Source organism: Dasypus novemcinctus, chromosome 19 (genome assembly GCF_030445035.2).
Source record: "Dasypus novemcinctus isolate mDasNov1 chromosome 19, mDasNov1.1.hap2, whole genome shotgun sequence".
NCBI classification, from domain to species: Eukaryota; Metazoa; Chordata; class Mammalia; order Cingulata; family Dasypodidae; genus Dasypus; species Dasypus novemcinctus.
In genome coordinates, this window is record NC_080691.1 from 40,464,254 (window position 1) to 40,482,358 (window position 18,105).

Here is an 18,105-nt window from a genome sequence, read left to right on the forward strand (position 1 = left end):
ACAGGAATAGAATCTAGATAAAAGATATAAAATTGTAGAAGAAAATAGAAAAATATATTCATGACCTAAGGGAATAAAGAACTCCTTAAGTAAAACTTTAAAAGCACAAACCACTAGAGAAAAAAATGGTGTATTCTATCAAAGGTAAGAATTTCTATTCAGCAAAAGTTATTTTGGACAAAACTAACAATAGAAGATAATCTGCAGTTCCTAAAAGTGACAAGAATTAATATCTAGAGCAGTACTGTCCAATAAAACTTTCCTTAATAAAGGATATATTCCATATCTATGCTGTCTAATGTAGCTATTAAGTGTGTAAAATGTGACTAAGGAACTTTTAGTTTAATTTTAATTAATTTCTATTTTTTTCTCCTTTGTGTTCCTATAATTTTTTTCCTCTATTTTTTTTTTTAAATGTTACATTAAAAAAATATAAAGAGGTCCCCACATATCCACCCCCCACCCCACTCCTCCTTTATCAACAACCTCTTTCATCATCATAGGACATTCGCTGCATTTGGAGAATACATTTTGGAGCACTGCTGCTCCACGTGGATAATGGTTTACATTATAGTTTACACTCTCCCCCAGTCTACCATGCCAGGACATACAATATCCAGCATCTGTCCCATTTTTAGCCATATATGGCTAGTGGCTACCATAATGGGCAACATAGATCTAGAAGTGGTTTTTCTGCTAAATGTAGTAATGTTTTGTTGTGTTTTATTTGTTTGTATTGCCTTTTTTTTTTTATTGGAGAAGTTAAGTTTACAGAAAAATCATACATAAAATACAGAGTTCCATTTACTGCCTGATTTAACATCTTGCATTAGTGTGGTACATTTGAGAAAACATTTTTATAATTATACTATTAACTATATATTCCATCATTTACTATAGTGTTCATTGTATTGTAAAGTCCTATGCTCGTTTGTTTATTTCTCCCCATCCCCTCATTGTTTGCATTTGTTGTGCCTGTTCATTGTGTGCTCGTCTTCCTTTTAGGAGGCACTGCGGATTGGAACCCACGACTTAGGGAGGGAGGTGCCTAATTGCTTGAGCCACCTCCACTTCCTACTTTGTTGTGTCTCTCATCATGTTTTCCTCTTTGTGTCCCTTGTTGCATCATCTTGTTGCATCAGCTCACCGTGCCAGCCCATCACGTCAGTTTGCTGTGTTGCTCGTCTTTTCCAGGAGGCACCGGGAACTGCACCCAGGTCCTCCCATGTGGTAGGCAGGTGCTTTGGGGCTCTGTCCCCTCATAGAGCTTTGCCCAACTAGTAAGAACTGGCAGAAATGACTTTTTCGAAGTTCCAGAAAAGAGGATTGTAGGAACAAGGTGAACACTAAATCAAGAAAAACATAATTTCAAAGTGGAAGGTCTTGTGTGCCCTTGCTGGCCTGTCCCCCACAACCTCACCAGCTTGAGGCAGAGCCAGCTTGCGCTCCCAATGTGGGTCTGTGGTTCCAGTGGTGGAGGGAGTGGAGTAATCCTGGTACACATACTGGGAGCATGAATGTCTGATCCCGTCTGTCTGCTGATGTCCTGAGGGACTGAACTAGGACAATTTCAGGCTTGCCATCCCAGAATTTGTCCTCCATGTGGAAGGCAGCTCACAGAAGTCCTACAGAACTTGGTGGGAGAGTAGTCAAGTTTTGGCTACTTGGGGCAAGGGATTGCTGGGTTGTAGGATATACAGTATAGTGCCTAAGACTGTGAGGAAACTTTGCTGGGTAAGTGGGGGCATTCATATCCATGTATATGGAATTTCTAGGGCCATGTATACATGCCCAAGACAAGATTAGGACTAGGGAGGCCCCTATGTGCAAAGACTGGGACAGGTATGTTCTTTTTTGTTTTTGTTGTTATTAGCTCCTGGCATTCAAGGAAAACTCTGTCATAACACTAGCTGTATGAAAGCTTAAGGAATGGAATAGATGCCTCAGAGTCTAAATTCTAGCAATAACATTAAAATACAAAATGTCCAGGTTTAAACAAAAGATTACAAAACCTAAAGAGAAACAGGAAATGATGGCCCAGGCAGAGGAGAAGCTTATTAAAGCATTAGAAACCATCAATGAGGAGGTTCAGACCTGGGCCATACCAGACAAAGACTTAAAAAAAATTTCCTAAATATGCTCACAGAACTAAAGGAAAACATGGGCAAAGAGCTAAAGGAAATCAAGAAAACGATAGATGACCACAAAAAGAATATTAATAGGGAGGTGGATATTATGAACAGGTATCAAACAGAGCTGAAGACCTCCTTAACAAATTAAAATTCCCTAGAGGGATTTAGCAGCAGAGTGGAGCTGTTGAAAGAGTCAGAGAACTTGAAGATAAGACCATTGAAATCATCTAGTGTAAGGAGCATAAAGAAAAAAGAATGAACAAATGTGAACAGAGCCTGAGGAACCTATGGGACACCATCAAGAGTACCCAGTATACATATGGTGGGAGTCCTGGAAGGAGAAGAAAGAGATTTTTACTCTTGCTTGGTTGGTATCTTCATTCTGAATAGTGTTTCTACTAGTATGTATAGAAGATACATCAGTTCTTGGGCTATTTTCTCATGACTTCAAGGCTTATATTGCATATTGACTTCTGGAATAAATCTTTAGTAATCTCAATGACTTTATATGTTTTGTGGGGTTTTTTTTTGTTTCATTTTTTAGAAAATAATAGGAATTGAACACCTACTCCCAAAGACTTGTGTGTATTTGTTTACCAAAAAAAAAAAAAAATCCTTTGTCTCTTACATGTAGAAAAATCTGTGTTGGTTATTTGAGTATTTGGGTTACTTAAGCTTTTCATTCAACTTTGCTAGTGTATCCTTTTTTTTTCCTCCCAATTCTTCAGTGGCCCGAACCTGTAACTTGATCCTGATTGTTCTGGATGTCCTTAAACCCTTGGGGCATAAGAAGATAATTGAAAATGAGCTGGAGGGTTTTGGCATTCGCTTGAACAGCAAGCCTCCCAACATCGGCTTTAAGAAGAAGGATAAAGGAGGCATTAATCTCACAGCCACTGTAAGTGGGGAAGGCAGTATTGGGCAGGCTGCTGAAAGAATGGGTGGGGAGTGATGGATTGAGGTGCAATGACATTGATCTTTGGAAATTATCTAGCTTCTTTCTGCATGAAATGAGGTAACACAATGACTTTGTGAAGACTTTAAGAATAGGGCAAGAGTCAGTCTCAGAATTTCCTTTACAACTTCACTCATGTTTTTGGGTGTCTATTTGGGATGGTTTGGACCAGTCTTACGCTTGCATGAAGTAGATTGCTGCCAATGTCATGTGTTTTCTTTCATTCATTCAACATAAATTTATAGAGTAATTGTAAGGTAGGCATTTTTGTTGTTGTTTTGTTTTTTATTATTATTGAAACAATGAAAATGCTTTAATGATTGAAGGGATGAAAGCACAACCATGGGACCACTCCAAACACTACTGATTGCATACCCCAGGTGAACTGCATGCCTAATTAATATGTATCAATACAATTTATTTATTTTTTTAAAAAGTGAAAGGAAAAATAGAAATAAAATATTTTCCATTTAAGATTAATACCTGCCAGGATTTGGGTTAATATTGAATTGAATATAGACATCTTTCGGGGGAAGAAATGATAGGAGTTTTGTAATACTAATGTACAATTAGGTCTTCTTTAATTTCTGTCTATAATTCCCTGTGGTTTTCCACATCTTTTGCTAAATTTATTTCTAAGTATTTTATATTTTATGTTATTTTAAACTATGTCATTTCAAAATTTAATATTCTACATGTTTATTACTGGTTTAATAAAATTTAAAAAAAGGTTTAAAAGTCCAATTCATAGTATTCCTATAATGTTTGAGGATGACTCCATGACTAAAGAGAACTACTGGCTTGCTTTTAATCAAGTTTTCTTTTTTTAACCTTTCAAAGTTGTTAAAACTTTAACCAGGGAAGCGGACTTGGTTCAATGAATAGTGTGTCCGCCTACCACATGGGAGGTTAGTGGTTCAAACCCAGGACCTCCTTGACCCGTGTGGAGCTGGCACATGCACAGTGCTGATGTGTGCAAGGAGTGCTGTCCCCCACATAGGGGAGCCCCACACGCAAGGAGTGCGCCCCATAGGGAAAACGGCCCAGCATGAGAAAAGTGCAGCCTGCTCAGGAGTGGCACCACACACATGGAGAGCTGATGAAGCAAGATGACACATACACAAAAAAGAGACACAGATTCCGGGGCCGCTGACAAGAATAGAAGTGGACACGGAAGAACACAGAGTGAATGGACACAGAGAGCAGAAAACTGGAGGTGGGGGGAATAAATACATAAATAAATCTTAAAAAAAAAACAAAACAACTTTAACCAGAAGGAATCAACCAGAAGGCAAGAGTGTAGGGACAAAGTCTTCCAACACTTCTCATGTAATTCCAACTTCAAAAAGATTCCTTCTGTGGAGTAAAAAGGTGGTTACTGTTTACAGGTTTATTTCTGAGTTGCAAAGATTATTTTCCCTTCCCTGTGTTTTTAAAATTTCCCGTATTCCCCCATTCAATCTTGGCTGCCCCAACCAGACTGAAAGCGCGAGGACGTTCTTTTTCTTGCATCTATAGACCAGGCATTATTTTATGCTCTAGAGATATAATGGGGAGCAAAATAAAAATTCTTGTCAATATATTCTTTTCACTTTTATTTTATTTTGAAAGAAATTTTAAACATTTATTTTTTATTTATTTCTCTCTCCTTCCCCTCTCCCTACCCCCGTTGTCTGCTTTCTGTGCCCATTCGTTGTGTGTTCTTCTGTATACACTTTTGTTCTTGTCAGCGACACTGGGAATCTGCCTCTTTTTGTTGTGACATTTTGCAACGTCAGCTCTCTGTGTGTGCAGCGCCACTCTTGGGCAGGCTACACTTTTTTTGTGTGGGCAGCTCTCCTTACAGGGCACACTCCTTGCACATGGGGCTCCCCTATGTGGGGGACACCCCTGCTTGGCATGGCACTCCTTGTGCGCATCAGCACTGGGCGTGGACCAGCTCACCACACAGATCAGGAGGCCCTGGGTTTGAACCCTGGCCCTCACATGTGGTAGGCGGACGCTCTATCCATTGAACCAAATCCACTTTCCCAGAAGTTTTAGATTACATAAATGTTACATTGAAAATACAGGAGTTTTCTATTAGACAGTTGACCAGATTTCATCAACCAAAAAATAGCAAGGAAAACAGAGAATATATGTTAAAGAGATAACATAGATATGATAAAAATTTACCTGATTTTATTATATTCTAGTATCTGCAAAACAAAATACAAAACAATTACAAGTCATTTGGGATAGTGGATATCTGATAATAAAAATGATAAAGTCTGAGAATATATTACGATTATGCTAATTTAAAGTAACTCTGGACTTGAGAGATACACAGTATAATAATAGTTACACTTAAAAACCTGTGTCTATTCTATTCATGAACTATTGTGGTTAATAATCGAGAAAATGTGGCATTGGTGTGGAAAAAGTGGCCATGGTGGCTGCTGGGTGCGGGGAATGGGAGGAAGAGAGGAGATGTGGAGGCATTTTCGGGACTTGGAGTTGTCCTGGGTGGTGCTCCAGGGACAATTACCGGACATTGTATGTCCTCCCATGATCCACTGGATGGAATGTGGGAGAGTGTGGGCTATGGTGTGGACCACAGGCCATGGGGTGCAGCGATGCCCAGAGATGTACTCACCAGATGCAATGGATGTGACATGATGATGGGGGAGAGTGTTATTGGGGGGGGAGTGGTGGGGTGGGGTGGTGGGGGTGAATGGGGACCTCATATTTTTTAAATGTAATATTTTTTAAAAAATGAATAAATAAAATAAAATTAATTTAAAAAAAAATCCTATGTCTAGGATTTGCTTCAAAATAATAAGTTGGGGCTGACTGGGGACATAAGTTGTTGGCAGTGTTCATAGGGTTTATAATATTTTTTCTACAATTTTCAATGCTTAATATGTTCTATAATAAAAATGTATTTTAAAAGGTTAAAAACGTAGGGATCTTATTTTACTTTGTTAAAAGCTTTAGATTACATAAATGTTACATTGAAAATAAAGCTTTTTTCATGTGTGCTAAAAATGTGGAAAATTAATGAGTAAAATACAGAGTATTACAAGATAAAACTAAGGACATAAAGTATGGCTTAGGAGTGTTGGTGTGAGGGTTACAGGTTTAAGTATGGTGGTCAAGGAAGACTTCACTGAGGCCACATGAATGAGTGAACCAAGTGGATGTCTTGGGGAAGAGTATTTCATGTAGAGGGAACATCCAAGTGCAGGGGGCCTGAGAGCATGCCTTTGCATGTTTGAGGAATAGCAGAGTGAATAAGTGTAAGTGGGAGAGTGGTAAGAGATGTGTAACGGGTTCTGATCCATGGAGTAAACATGATTCAACTTAGTTTTTGATGGGATTGTTCTGGCTTTTGTGTTGAGAGTAAACTGAAATGGGTTAAAAGCAGAAGCAAAGAAACTATTCATGAGGCTATTGAAATAATCCAGACAAGAAATGATGGCTCCTTGGACCAGAGTAACAGTGCCGGTGAGACATGGTTAATTCTGGAAAGATTTTGAAAGTAGCTAATAGGAATTATAGATTAATTGAATGTGGATTATGAGAGAGAGCCATTGATGACTGCAAGTTTTTTGTCCTTAGCTAGACAAATGGACTCTCATGAACTGAAATGGTAGAATTTTGAATAGAACAGGTTTGGAGTAGAGGAAAAGATCAGGATAAATTTGACTTGCCAATTAGACATCCAGATATTACTGTCAAGTAGGCCTGTGGATCTGGAGTTCAGCGGGATGATCTCACGTGGAGTTAGAAATTTGTGGTCATCAACTTTAAACCATTCATGAGTTTAGGGGAGATCACTAAGGAAGTGATTATAAATAGAAATGTTCAGGGATTGAGCCCTGGGGCTTACCAGTAATTAGAGGTTGAGAGATAAGGAGAATCAGCAAATAAGACTTCTCAAAGTTGGAAAAAGAAAACTGGAAGAAGTTTTGAATCCTGGAAGCCAAGTAAAGAGTGTTTCAGATAGGTGGGTGTGATCATTTCTATCAGATGTTTCTTCTGAGTCTTATAATTGAGAACTGAGAATTTTCCACTAAGTTTAACATTGTAGGTCCAGTTTGTTTGTTTGTTTGTTTGGATGTACTGGGGATGGGCCCAGGACTTTGTATTTTGTACATGGGAAACAGGAACTCAACCACTGAGCCACTTCTGGTCCCCAGTGAGAGGTTTTTTTCCTTTCTATTTGTTGTTTGTTTTTAAGAGGCATCAGGGATTGAATCCAGGGCCTTGTGTGTGGAAATCATGCATGCAACCACTTGAGCTACATCCGTTCCCCCAGATGATTTTTTTAAACTTTTTATTTTGAAATAATTTCAAACCTACAGGACGGTTATAAAAATAATACAAGCCCCATGACTGGCATAGTTTTACAGTGTCCTGCCCAAAGATCTTTCCCATTGTCCTGTGATAATGTTTGAAATTTTAGCATTCAAGATTCCTTCAAGTTTAGAAAGCTTTTTAAGTTTATATATTTTTATCAGAGCAGTTGTAGATTTTATAGAAAAATCATGGAGAAGGTACAGAATTCCCATATACTCCCAGTTTTTAAGTATTTCCTACTAAAAGGCAACTGCTCTCAACCTATTTAGCTGTCTTTAGAAATGAATTTGCACCTTAGCTAGGATTATCCAAGTATATGGATAGGCACTCTTGGCGGATCTTTTCCTTTCTGACCCATTCGTTCTCTTCTTGGCCTGACGTTCAGTGCCCACAAAGTGAGCTGGATGCTGACACTGTGAAGAGCATCTTGGCGGAATACAAAATTCATAATGCTGATGTGACTCTGCGTAGTGATGCCACAGCTGATGACCTCATTGATGTGGTGGAAGGAAACAGGTACCCACTGAGTGTAACCTTGTAATGGAAACAATATCGGATTGCAAATATAGCAGATACTGATTCTTTTTTTTTTTTTTTTTAAAGATTTCTTTCTTTCTTTCTTTCTCTCCCCCCCCCCGCCCCAACTCCGGTTGTCTGTTCTCTGTGTCTATCTGCTGTGTCTTCTTTGTCCGCTTCTGTTGTTGTCAGCGGCATGGGAATCTATGTTTCTTTTTGTTGTGTCATCTTGCTGTGTCAGCTCTCCATGTGTGCAGCACCATTCCTGGGCAGGCTGCACTTTCTTATATGCTGGGTGGCTCTCCTTACGGGGCGCACTCCTTGCGCGTGGGTCTCCCCTATGCGGGGGACACCCCTGCGTGGCATGGCACTCCTTGCGCACATCAGCACTGCGCATGGGTCAGCTCCATATGGGTCAAGGAGGCCGGGGTTTGAACCGCGGACCTCCCATGTGGTAGACGGATGCCTAACCACTGGGCCAAGTCCGCCACCAGATACTGATTCTAATTCTAGTTGTGTTACTCTCGCCAGTAATAGTGGGCTTTCGTTTCTTTAGCTGTAAAATGAGGGGTTGGTCTTGATTTCTAATACCTTTTCTTGCTTTGAAATTTATGATAATCAGGTTCCTTTTTTCAGTTATTTGCTCTGACTCGGCTGTCCTCTAAGCTCTGCGTCATGTAATAGAGTAGGTTTTTCACTGTGCTCTCCCAGAACTAGTCCATCTGAGAAATCCTGTAGCCTGCCCTACAATCTCAAATCAGGTTTGGCATTGTCTGCTCTCTCCAACCTAAGAGTATGCAGCTTAAGTCCTATTCCATGAAACATTACTGTTATTAATACTTCAAAAATTTCAGCACTTTAAAAATTATTCCTAGCATTTGGATATAGTTTCTCGTTGGTTTTCTATTCATTTGTTAGATTAATTTATTTTATCCTCATTTGAAAACAAAAACCATGCTTTTGAGTTAGGCATTTTACAAGTGAGGCAACAGGTGTGAGAAGTTGTGACTTGCCTAACTATATTAGTATTCATAACCACCGTGTTGACTGAACACTTGGAATATGACAGACGTCAGTAGCTGTTAGGTTAAATTTTTTTTTAGTCTTTAAAAATTATTGTGAAATATATTGTTAGAAAGTACACTTACATTTTTATGAGTCTTAAAACAGCTTGTGGGAAACTAATCCTGAGGGAGGTTAAGTAACTTGCCCAGGGCCACCTATTTAGGAAGTAACAGAACTGAGATTAGAAATAGTCTCCGTGACTCTAAAGCTTGTGTGTTTTTCCACTACTGTATGCTTTCAATAATCAGCTGCATGACTGAGACTAGAGTCTGAATTCTGTTATTTCTCAATCCATAGGTTACTTTTTGGACTATATTTTGGCAGAAAGCCTTTTTTTTGGCTGATTTTTTTTTTCTTTCTTTTCTTTTGAGGTGCCAGGCTGGGGATTGAACCCAGGACCTCATATGATGAAGGTGGCACTCAATCACTGAGCCACATTGGCCCCCCGAGTTAGTTTTTTTGTTTGTTTGCTTGTTGTTTGTTTTTGTTTTTAGGAGGCACTGGGGACTGAACCTGAGACCTCCCGCGTGGGAAGTGGGTGCTCAACTGCTTGAGCCATATCTGCTCCCCTGATCTGTTTCTCTTGATCCTTTTAGAGAGCTTCTGATTTGGGGTCCTAGAACAGGGGCTGCTGATAATCAGGCTGACAGTATTGCTGACATCTCCAGGCTGATGCTGTTTTTCTTGTTCTTCTGTAGAGTTTATATCCCCTGTATCTATGTGTTAAATAAGATTGACCAGATCTCCATTGAGGAATTGGATATCATCTATAAGGTACCTCACTGCGTACCCATCTCTGCCCACCACCGTTGGAATTTTGATGACCTGTTGGAAAAGATCTGGGACTATCTGAAACTAGTAAGGATGTAAGTCTCTGGATAAGGAAAAATACTATAGGATTTAAACTTGACTCTCCTAAAACTATCCCTCTGGAGCTCATTAACAAAATCTGTCTATTTTGGGAACTGTAAACAATTAGTCCTATCATCTGCTTGGTAGTATAGAGGGCATTCTCTTCCTTGGGTTGGAGTTTGTCCTGACCTGATTTTCTCAGGGGTGATAGAAGGTGGGTTTGCATTCAACACATGAAACATTTCATTGAAGAAGACAACTTTTGATCCCTCCATTCTAGTTACACCAAGCCCAAAGGCCAGTTACCAGACTACACATCCCCAGTGGTGCTGCCTGACTCCAGGACCACAGTGGAGGATTTCTGCATGAAGATTCACAAAAATCTTATCAAAGAATTTAAATAGTAAGTATATGGGCATGTGGTGCTTCCTTTTTCCTGTGAGCTGATCCCATTAGCTAGCTAGGAATTATTAAGGTAATTTTAAAGAAACTAGGTGGCAGAGAGGGTACTGTAATGGTTGCCTGGTTAGAACTCAACCATGTCTTCTTAAAGCCATGACAAGTTGGAGCAGGAAGAGCTCCAGGAACCTCTTAAGATAGGGAGGGCCCCAGCATTTCTTCATTTACTATATGTTTTCCATGTGCTACAAGTTTTATATTTATCATTTTAATAACCATGCTATTTCCTACTCTAGTTTTCTAGTCTTTAAGCACAAACTGTTCTCTTTATTTCATTACACTAAATTGTTAATGGCTCAAGATATTTATTGCTGCATTGTTTTCCAAAAGGATTGAGCCAGCTTATATTGCCATCAACAAAATAGGAAGCACCGAATTTACTGCTGGCATTTAGTATGTTTGCTAAAAAGTCATTTTCTCATTTTAGTAACATGGTCACCTTGTATTTATTTAAATGTTTTTGTTAATACATTTGAAAATTTTATGTTTTGCCAGTTCAGTTTTAATTGCTTCTGATACCTGTTTTTTTGTTTTGCTTTGTTTTTAATGATTTTTAATTTAGCAGTTCCTTTTGGGAACAGATTTTTAAAGACGTTTTAGCTCAAAGACAATATAATAATATCAATATGGCCATCATTTTCCATCCCATTGATACACAGTTATCTCTCAGACTGACTGTTCTTTTTTTTCCTTCCATTCAGTGCTCTGGTCTGGGGTCTCTCTGTGAAGCACAATCCTCAGAAAGTGGGTAAAGACCATACATTGGAGGACGAGGATGTCATTCAGATTGTGAAGAAGTGAAATTTTCCTTTTTTCCACTGCTGAGCCAACTGTAGCAGCTTTCCCCATGACCACGCATCCATTCCTATTCCCATTCTTGGCTTTAGCTGCTGCTGAGTCAGGATTTAGAGGGGAGAGCTGGAAGCACCCAAACTGGAATTTCACTCTTTTCTTTGTGTCCTTATATATTGAACTGCATAAAGGACCTAGTTTGCCATCCTTTTTGTGTGCAGTTCATGTGTCAGTGTGAGAATTCATTTTGGTGTGGACCACATGAAGGGAGGATATGTACCGTGATCCAGAAAGGGCATTTGGGAGCTTACTCTTGCATATGAAATGGACAGAAATGTGTCACATAACATCTTAATGGTGATTAGTCTTGGGAAACCCTTCTAATTAGATGTGACCTTCAATCCTTTCAGTGGTCTTTCCTAAATGACATTGCAAAGGGGAAAGATTTGATTATTCCCTCCAAGTTTAGCCCATTTGGGAGCATGGCTGATGAGTAAAGTACTCTGTTAGACAGACTGGGGCTTTAATTTCAGATTCACAGGTAGCTGGGGAATCCTTAACACTCAACTTCTCGAGTACCGTGGTGATAGTAATAGCGCTTATCTTCTAGGGTGGTGCTTGTTAGTATTAAGGGAGATAGTACTTGGAAATTGTTTAGCATAGTATCTGGCAAAGGAGCATTCGATGAAAATGCTTGTCACTGGCCCTTTCCCTTCCTGGGCTCCCTGCTTGCCTAAGAGCACAGCTGTACATCATTAATACTGGGTTGACTGTTACGCTGAACCATGCTGCCACTTGGGCCACTAAGTATCTCCTTTCCCGTAGCCCAACCTTTCTGCTTGAGCTCCCATGGCAGTCCTGGCCTCAACCACTTAACCTGGGCGAAATCATGGAGGCAGAACATTGCAAGTGAGGCAACCAGTGTGATCAGAGCAGAAGGTTTGTGTGTACACTTTTGTGTGGAGTGGGAGGTTAGGAGGGATGGGGTCAGGACTACTCAGGAAAGACTGTTCTAAGGTACAGAGGTTTCAGGGGCCAGGAATAAGGGAATTTAAGGGATTGCTCTAATGGGAAACTGGCAAAAGTCTTGGTGTGGTGGGGTGGGCTAGTGACATGGGCAGAGGGAGGGGTGTGGGCACACAGGTACAGAAGAGAACTCTAAACCTGGTAACCCACCGACCGCCTTGCTCTTTGGAAGAAAAGTCGTTTTAGTATGGGTCTCAAGAATGATAGAGTAGGGTACTCTCTGAGATATTTAGGAAGAGGAACTAGACTGTAGGAAGAGAGTGAGTTTAATTTTAAATGAGGTAAGCTGGGGCTTCTAGCAGGTTGTGAGTGATAAAAATGTGGGATTATTTACATTCTTGGCCTTTGTCCAGTGCTTGTTCCTTCTGCTGCCCTAGTGATGGATTTATTTCCCTGTGATAGTCTTTCTGGAGCTTTACCCAGACTGAGCAGATAATCTCCACAGGCCTGGTATCCCAGTCTACCCTCAGGATACAGGCTTTGATATTTAGAGCCTGCCCCAACTCTGCAGGGAAACATTGGCTTTCTGGCCTATGGGATTTCCAGCAAGATTTGTTACCCAGCCAGAGCATTTTGGGTTTTTGGCCAAAATCCATGTTCATTGAGCAAACATTTAGCACTGCCAGGAAGTTGGGGAGTGAAAGTTGTTGAAATCCAGTTCATCCTCGGCCTCAGGATGTGTTAGAAATAGGCCTTGCTTCCATCATTTGGCACCCTGCTCCCCTCAATCTGTGAGTATCGCTTATGTTAGGAGAAGGGGTGGGGTCAGGGCTACTTTAGAGAGAGGGTATTAAGGACATTATCAGAAGTTTTAGGGGCTGGGAGTAATTGTATTTAAGGAGATTTCTGATAATGGGAAACTGATTGGCAGTCTTTTTCATTCTCCTCTTTGGCCTTAGACTTGAGTTCTTGGAAGGGGTGTAGTTTTGTTAGGAATGCTGCTTGGGGTAGGGCTACCAAGGAGGTGCTTCCCTAAAGCTAATATCTTTCTCCTTATGAACTTCGAGACTAAATGGTTTGACTCTAACAGCATGGCTTGAATTTCCTGTTCTATTACATATTCTGCTTTCTTTCCTGACTTTGTTCCTCACTAACCAAACTCATTATTCTGTGCCCTTAATTAGAATGCTTTTAGCTGTATTTAATAGAAAGCACTAACTTTACTGGGTAAAATGGAAGGAGACTGGTCTTCCAGATTGTGAAGAAGTGAGTTGTCCAGAGTACAGATGGACTCAAAGGAGCTATTTTGTCATTGAGAATCCATGTTCTTTTCATCAAGCTATCAAGCTACTTTGGACCAAGGTTTGTTGGATTTGCTGGGCAGCTGGCTTCGCTCACAGTAACAAATTATCTGCTGCAGCCCCAGAGGGCCGAAGCTTCTTTATGAGAAGCCTTTCCTATAAGCCCCAGTCCTCATGTCTTATGGCCTAAATTGGGTGACATGCCTCTTGCTGAACCAACCATTAGTAAAGAGAATGAAATTAGTACTCTGTTAGTCAGCCAAAGGGGTGCTGATGCAAAGTACCAGAAGTCTGCTGTCTTTTATAAAGGATATTTATTTGGGGTAAAAGCTTATAGTTATAATGCCCTAAAGAACCCAGCTCAAGGCTGCTTTCTCACCAAAGTCAGTTGCCATGTGTTGAAGCAAGATGGTGGGCTATCTCTGTCTGGTCTCCTTCCTTCTTCCTTTTCAGGCTCTGTGGGCCCAGGTTCTTATGATATCAGCTCTAGGCTGGCATAGGGCTCCTCTTTCAGGGCTTCCTATATCAGTCTCTCCTCTGGCATCTATGGAATTCTCTCACTTCCTGGGTTGTCTTTTGTGTCTTCTTGAGTGTCCATTTATTTCAGCCCACCAAGGGGGCGGGGACTCAGCCCTGAGTCACGTTCTACTGATGTGGTCAAATCAAAGCCCTAATCTTAAAAGGTAATTTAATCAGTACATGCAGCTGAATCTTGTATCAAAGGGGATCACACCCAGAAGAACAGACCAGTTATAAATAATCTCAAACTGCCACAATCACCATTGTAGAATCATAGGTTTTACCCCTATCAGTTATCTCAGTTCTAGATTGTTTATGATTGTCTCAGGAACTCACAAAGAGGGCCAGTGGACTTGACTTCCCTTGCCTATTAATACAGAGCCTGGCTTTTAAGACACTCAGTAGCTCTCTCCTTAAGTAAAGCTACCTCCCAAGCACTGGGTAGTCAGCTACTTCCTTTGGGCAGTACTGTTATTTCCTCTCTTCCTATCCCTCCTCCGTAGTGGTAGGTTTTCTGTAAGATTCTCTATGGCCCTCCACTGTTCTGAGGATTCCTTCTACATCCTTCTCTCAACCTTTATTTTGCACATCCTACTTCCAATCCATCATTCACCAGAATAGTTCTGCTAAAATGTGCAGGTTCTCATTGGATATTCTTAGCAAGGCTTCCTATTCCCTTCAGGCTCCACCTCAGTAGTCACTGACTAATGACTGTGCCTTTTGCTTGGGGCCTCAGTTTTTGTCCCTCCAAGCTTCTAGCCTGAAAGAAGACTACTGGCAGCTCCCCTTCCTTCATCTACTACTGTTGGTCCAACACAAAGGGGAAATAGGTGAAAGAAGACGTAGAGGAAAGGTGGAATTGGATTCAGGCTCTGTACTTTGCCACGATCACTTGGGACTGGCTTTCGAGCTTCCGCCTGTGGTAAGAAGCGAACATGTGCAAGAATTCTAAATAGAATTTTATTTCTGAAGCTGGAGTCCATACTGGGAATGAACAGTGTGGAGAACTAATGATGTAGATCAAAGAGACCTCATGTTCAATCCACAAAGCCACTTTTTTCCCCCTCCCATAGTTGGCCTCACTCTATTTTCTGGTGACCCATTTTCTAGTTATTAACACCATTAGTTTACTTATATTTAGTTCGTAATAGTAAAATCATGTATGTCTTTTTGCGTCTGGCTTGAATCACTCAACATAATGTCCTTCAGTTTTAGCCATGTTGTTGCATGCTTTATGATTTCGTTTCTTCTTTCATTTGAATTATATTTCATTGAATGTATATACCACAATTTGTTTATCTATTCATTGGCTGATGGACACTTAGCGTCTCTCCATCTTTTAGCAGTTGTGATTAACGCTCTATGAATATTGGTGTGCATATGTCTGTGTCACTGCTCTCAGTTCTGGGTGTATAACTAGTAGTGGTATTGCCGGATCACCTGGTTGATCTATTTAACTTTCTTAGGAACTGCCAAACAGTCCTCCGTAGTGGCTGTACCATTCTGCATTCCTGGCAGTAGTGAATAAGTGTTCCTACCCCTCTGTAACCTCTTCAACACTTGTTTTCTGTCTGTTTAATAGTGGCCATTCTAATAGATATGAAATATCTCGTAGTTTAGATTTGCACTTCTTTAGTAGCTGATGATGCTGAACATTATTTCATGTGTTTTTTTTGCCATTTGTATTTCTTCTTTGGAAAAATGTCTGAGTTTTTTGCCCATTTCTTAATTGGATTTTTCTCTTTAATTGTTGAGTTGTATCATCTTTTTTTTTTAAATTTAATTTTTAAATATCTTTTTTTTAATGTTACATTTAAAAAATATGAGGTCCCCATATACTCCCCACCCCCCTCACCCTATTCCTCCCATAGTAACAACCTCCTCCATCATCATGGGACATTCATTGCACTTGGTGAGTACATCTCTGAGCACTGCTGCACCACATGGTCAATGGTCCACATTATAGTTTACACTCTCCCCCAGTCCACCCAGTGGGCCATGGGAGGACATACAATGTCTAGTAACTGTCCCTGCAGGACCACCCAGGACAACTCCAAGGCCTGAAAATGTCCCCACATCACATCTCTTCTTCCCACTCCCCACCCTCAGCAGTGTAACATCTCCTCATGTATCATGGATATTAAACCTTTATCAGATGTGTGACTTCCAGTATTTTCTTCCATTGAGTTAGCTGCCTTTTCACCCTCTTCACAAAGTCCTTTTAGGTGCAGAAGTGTTTAATTTTGAAGAGGTCCCATTTATGTTATTTCTTTTGTTGCTTGTACTTTGGGGTAAGGTTTAAGAGACCCTCACCTACCACAAGATTTTTTTTTTTTTCCTCCCCTGCTCATTTTTGCACTCGCTGTCTGCTCTTTGTGCCCATTAGCTGTGTGTTCTTCTGCTTGTCTTTTCTTTAGTTAGCACCAGGAACTGATCCTCTGGAGTGGGAGAGAGGCACTCAACCTCTTTTGCCACCTCAGCTCCCTGGTCTGCTGCGTCTCTTATTATCTTTCCTCTGTGTCTCTTTTTGTTGCGTCATTTTGCTGTTCTAGCTCTCCGCGTAGGCCAGCTTGCATTCACCAGGAGGTCCTGGGAATAGAACCCTGGACTTCCTGTATGATAGACAGGAGCCCAGTCACTTGATCCACATCTGTTTCGCCTACCACAAGGTCTTAAAGATGTTTACCTACTTCTAGGAGTTTCATTGTTCTGGCTAGGAGTTTTTTGGGAGAGAGGGGTCCTCTTTCATTCTTTTAGTTATGGATACCAGTTCTCCCAGCACCATTTGTTGAAGAGATTGTTTTGTCCCAATAAAGTAGACTTTGGTAGGCTTGTCAAAAACCAGTTGACCATAGAGATGGGAATCTATTTCTGAACTCTCAATTCTGTTCTGTTGATTGGTATATGTATCTTTATGCCAATACCATGTTGTTTAGACCTGTAGCATTGTAGTATGTTTCAAGGTCAGATTGAGTCCTACGTTGCTCTTCTTTTTAGATGATTTTAGCTATTCAGGTTCCCTTTTCCTTGCAAATAAATTTGGTAAGTGGCTTTTCTGTTTCTATAAAGTAGGCTGTTTTTTTTTTTTAAGGAGGTACTTGGGATTGACTCCAGGACCTCATACATGGGAAGCAGGTGCTCAGTCACTGAGCTACATCCACTCCCTGGCTGTTGCAGGTTTTATTGGGATTGCGTTGAATCTATAAATCTGTGTGGATAGGATTGACATCATGTTTAGTCTTCCAATCCATGAACATGGAATGTCGTTCCCTTTGTTTTTTTTTTTTGCTGTGTATTGTAGTTTTCTGAATATAGGTCCTTTACATCTCTGGTTAAATTAATTCCTAGATACTTCACTCTTTTTGTTGCTATTGTAAATGGAGTTTTGTTTTTCCTTTATTTGCTCCTCAGATTGTTCATTAAGTGTATAGAACACTACTAATTTTTGCATGTTGATCTTGTATCCTGCCACTTTTGCTAACAACTCATTTAGTTCTAGTAGCTATTTGGGACTTTTCTAAATATAGAATCATGTCATTGGTGGATAGTGAATTTTATTAATATTTCCTGTTTTCCGATTTGGATGCCTTTTCTTTTTGTCTAATTGCTCTAGCTAGAACTTCTAGCACAATGTCAAATTACAGTGGTGACATTGGGCATCCTTGTGTTCCCAATCTGAGAGAGAAAGCTTTCAACCTTTCCTGTTGTGTACAATGTTAAAGCCAGGTGTTTTTGAAGGGTGACCTGCCTTCTGTGGTTGCTGGAAGTACAGGGCAGGGTGGGCAGCTCCAGGTTTATAGCCAACCCCTTCCCTACAACACTCAGCTGTTTTTACTTGTTCAAAATCCCATCTGCTCTTCACTTGTTTCAGAGAGTAGCCTCATGATATGACCCTCCAGTACCATATAGCTTTTATGGCCCTACATGGGGAATATTAAGAACTCCAGCAAATTAACTTAAAGGGGATGATAAGTAGGTATCACCTCAAATGAGGACCAAAAAGCCTTCAGTCAAGAAAGGGCACTCAAGCTCCAATTACTCATAGGATCCTTTTTTCAGTGTTGTTCATGTAAGTAAGGTGAATAATGAAAGCAATTGTGAACTGAGGAATAAGATACAGAACACAAGGTTTCAGGTAACAGGATTCAGAGTCTTGAAGGAAATTCTGTATGAAAAAAATGAAACTAATGGATGCAATCAGAACTCT

The 18,105-nt window shown here is 40.3% G+C and overlaps 1 protein-coding gene across 1 annotated transcript in view; it reads left to right on the forward strand.

Moving 5' to 3' along the window:
* DRG1 (developmentally regulated GTP binding protein 1) overlaps positions 1-11,319 on the forward strand; it is a 50,923-nt gene extending 39,604 nt beyond the window's left edge. Inside the window, exons 5-9 of the mRNA XM_004449767.5 lie at positions 2,861-3,030; positions 7,814-7,944; positions 9,708-9,875; positions 10,142-10,264; positions 11,022-11,319. Coding sequence (XP_004449824.1) covers positions 2,861-3,030; positions 7,814-7,944; positions 9,708-9,875; positions 10,142-10,264; positions 11,022-11,121 — 692 coding nt within the window. The 3' untranslated portion in view covers positions 11,122-11,319. The remainder of the gene's footprint in view (positions 1-2,860; positions 3,031-7,813; positions 7,945-9,707; positions 9,876-10,141; positions 10,265-11,021) is intronic.
* Positions 11,320-18,105: the final 6,786 nt, after the last annotated feature.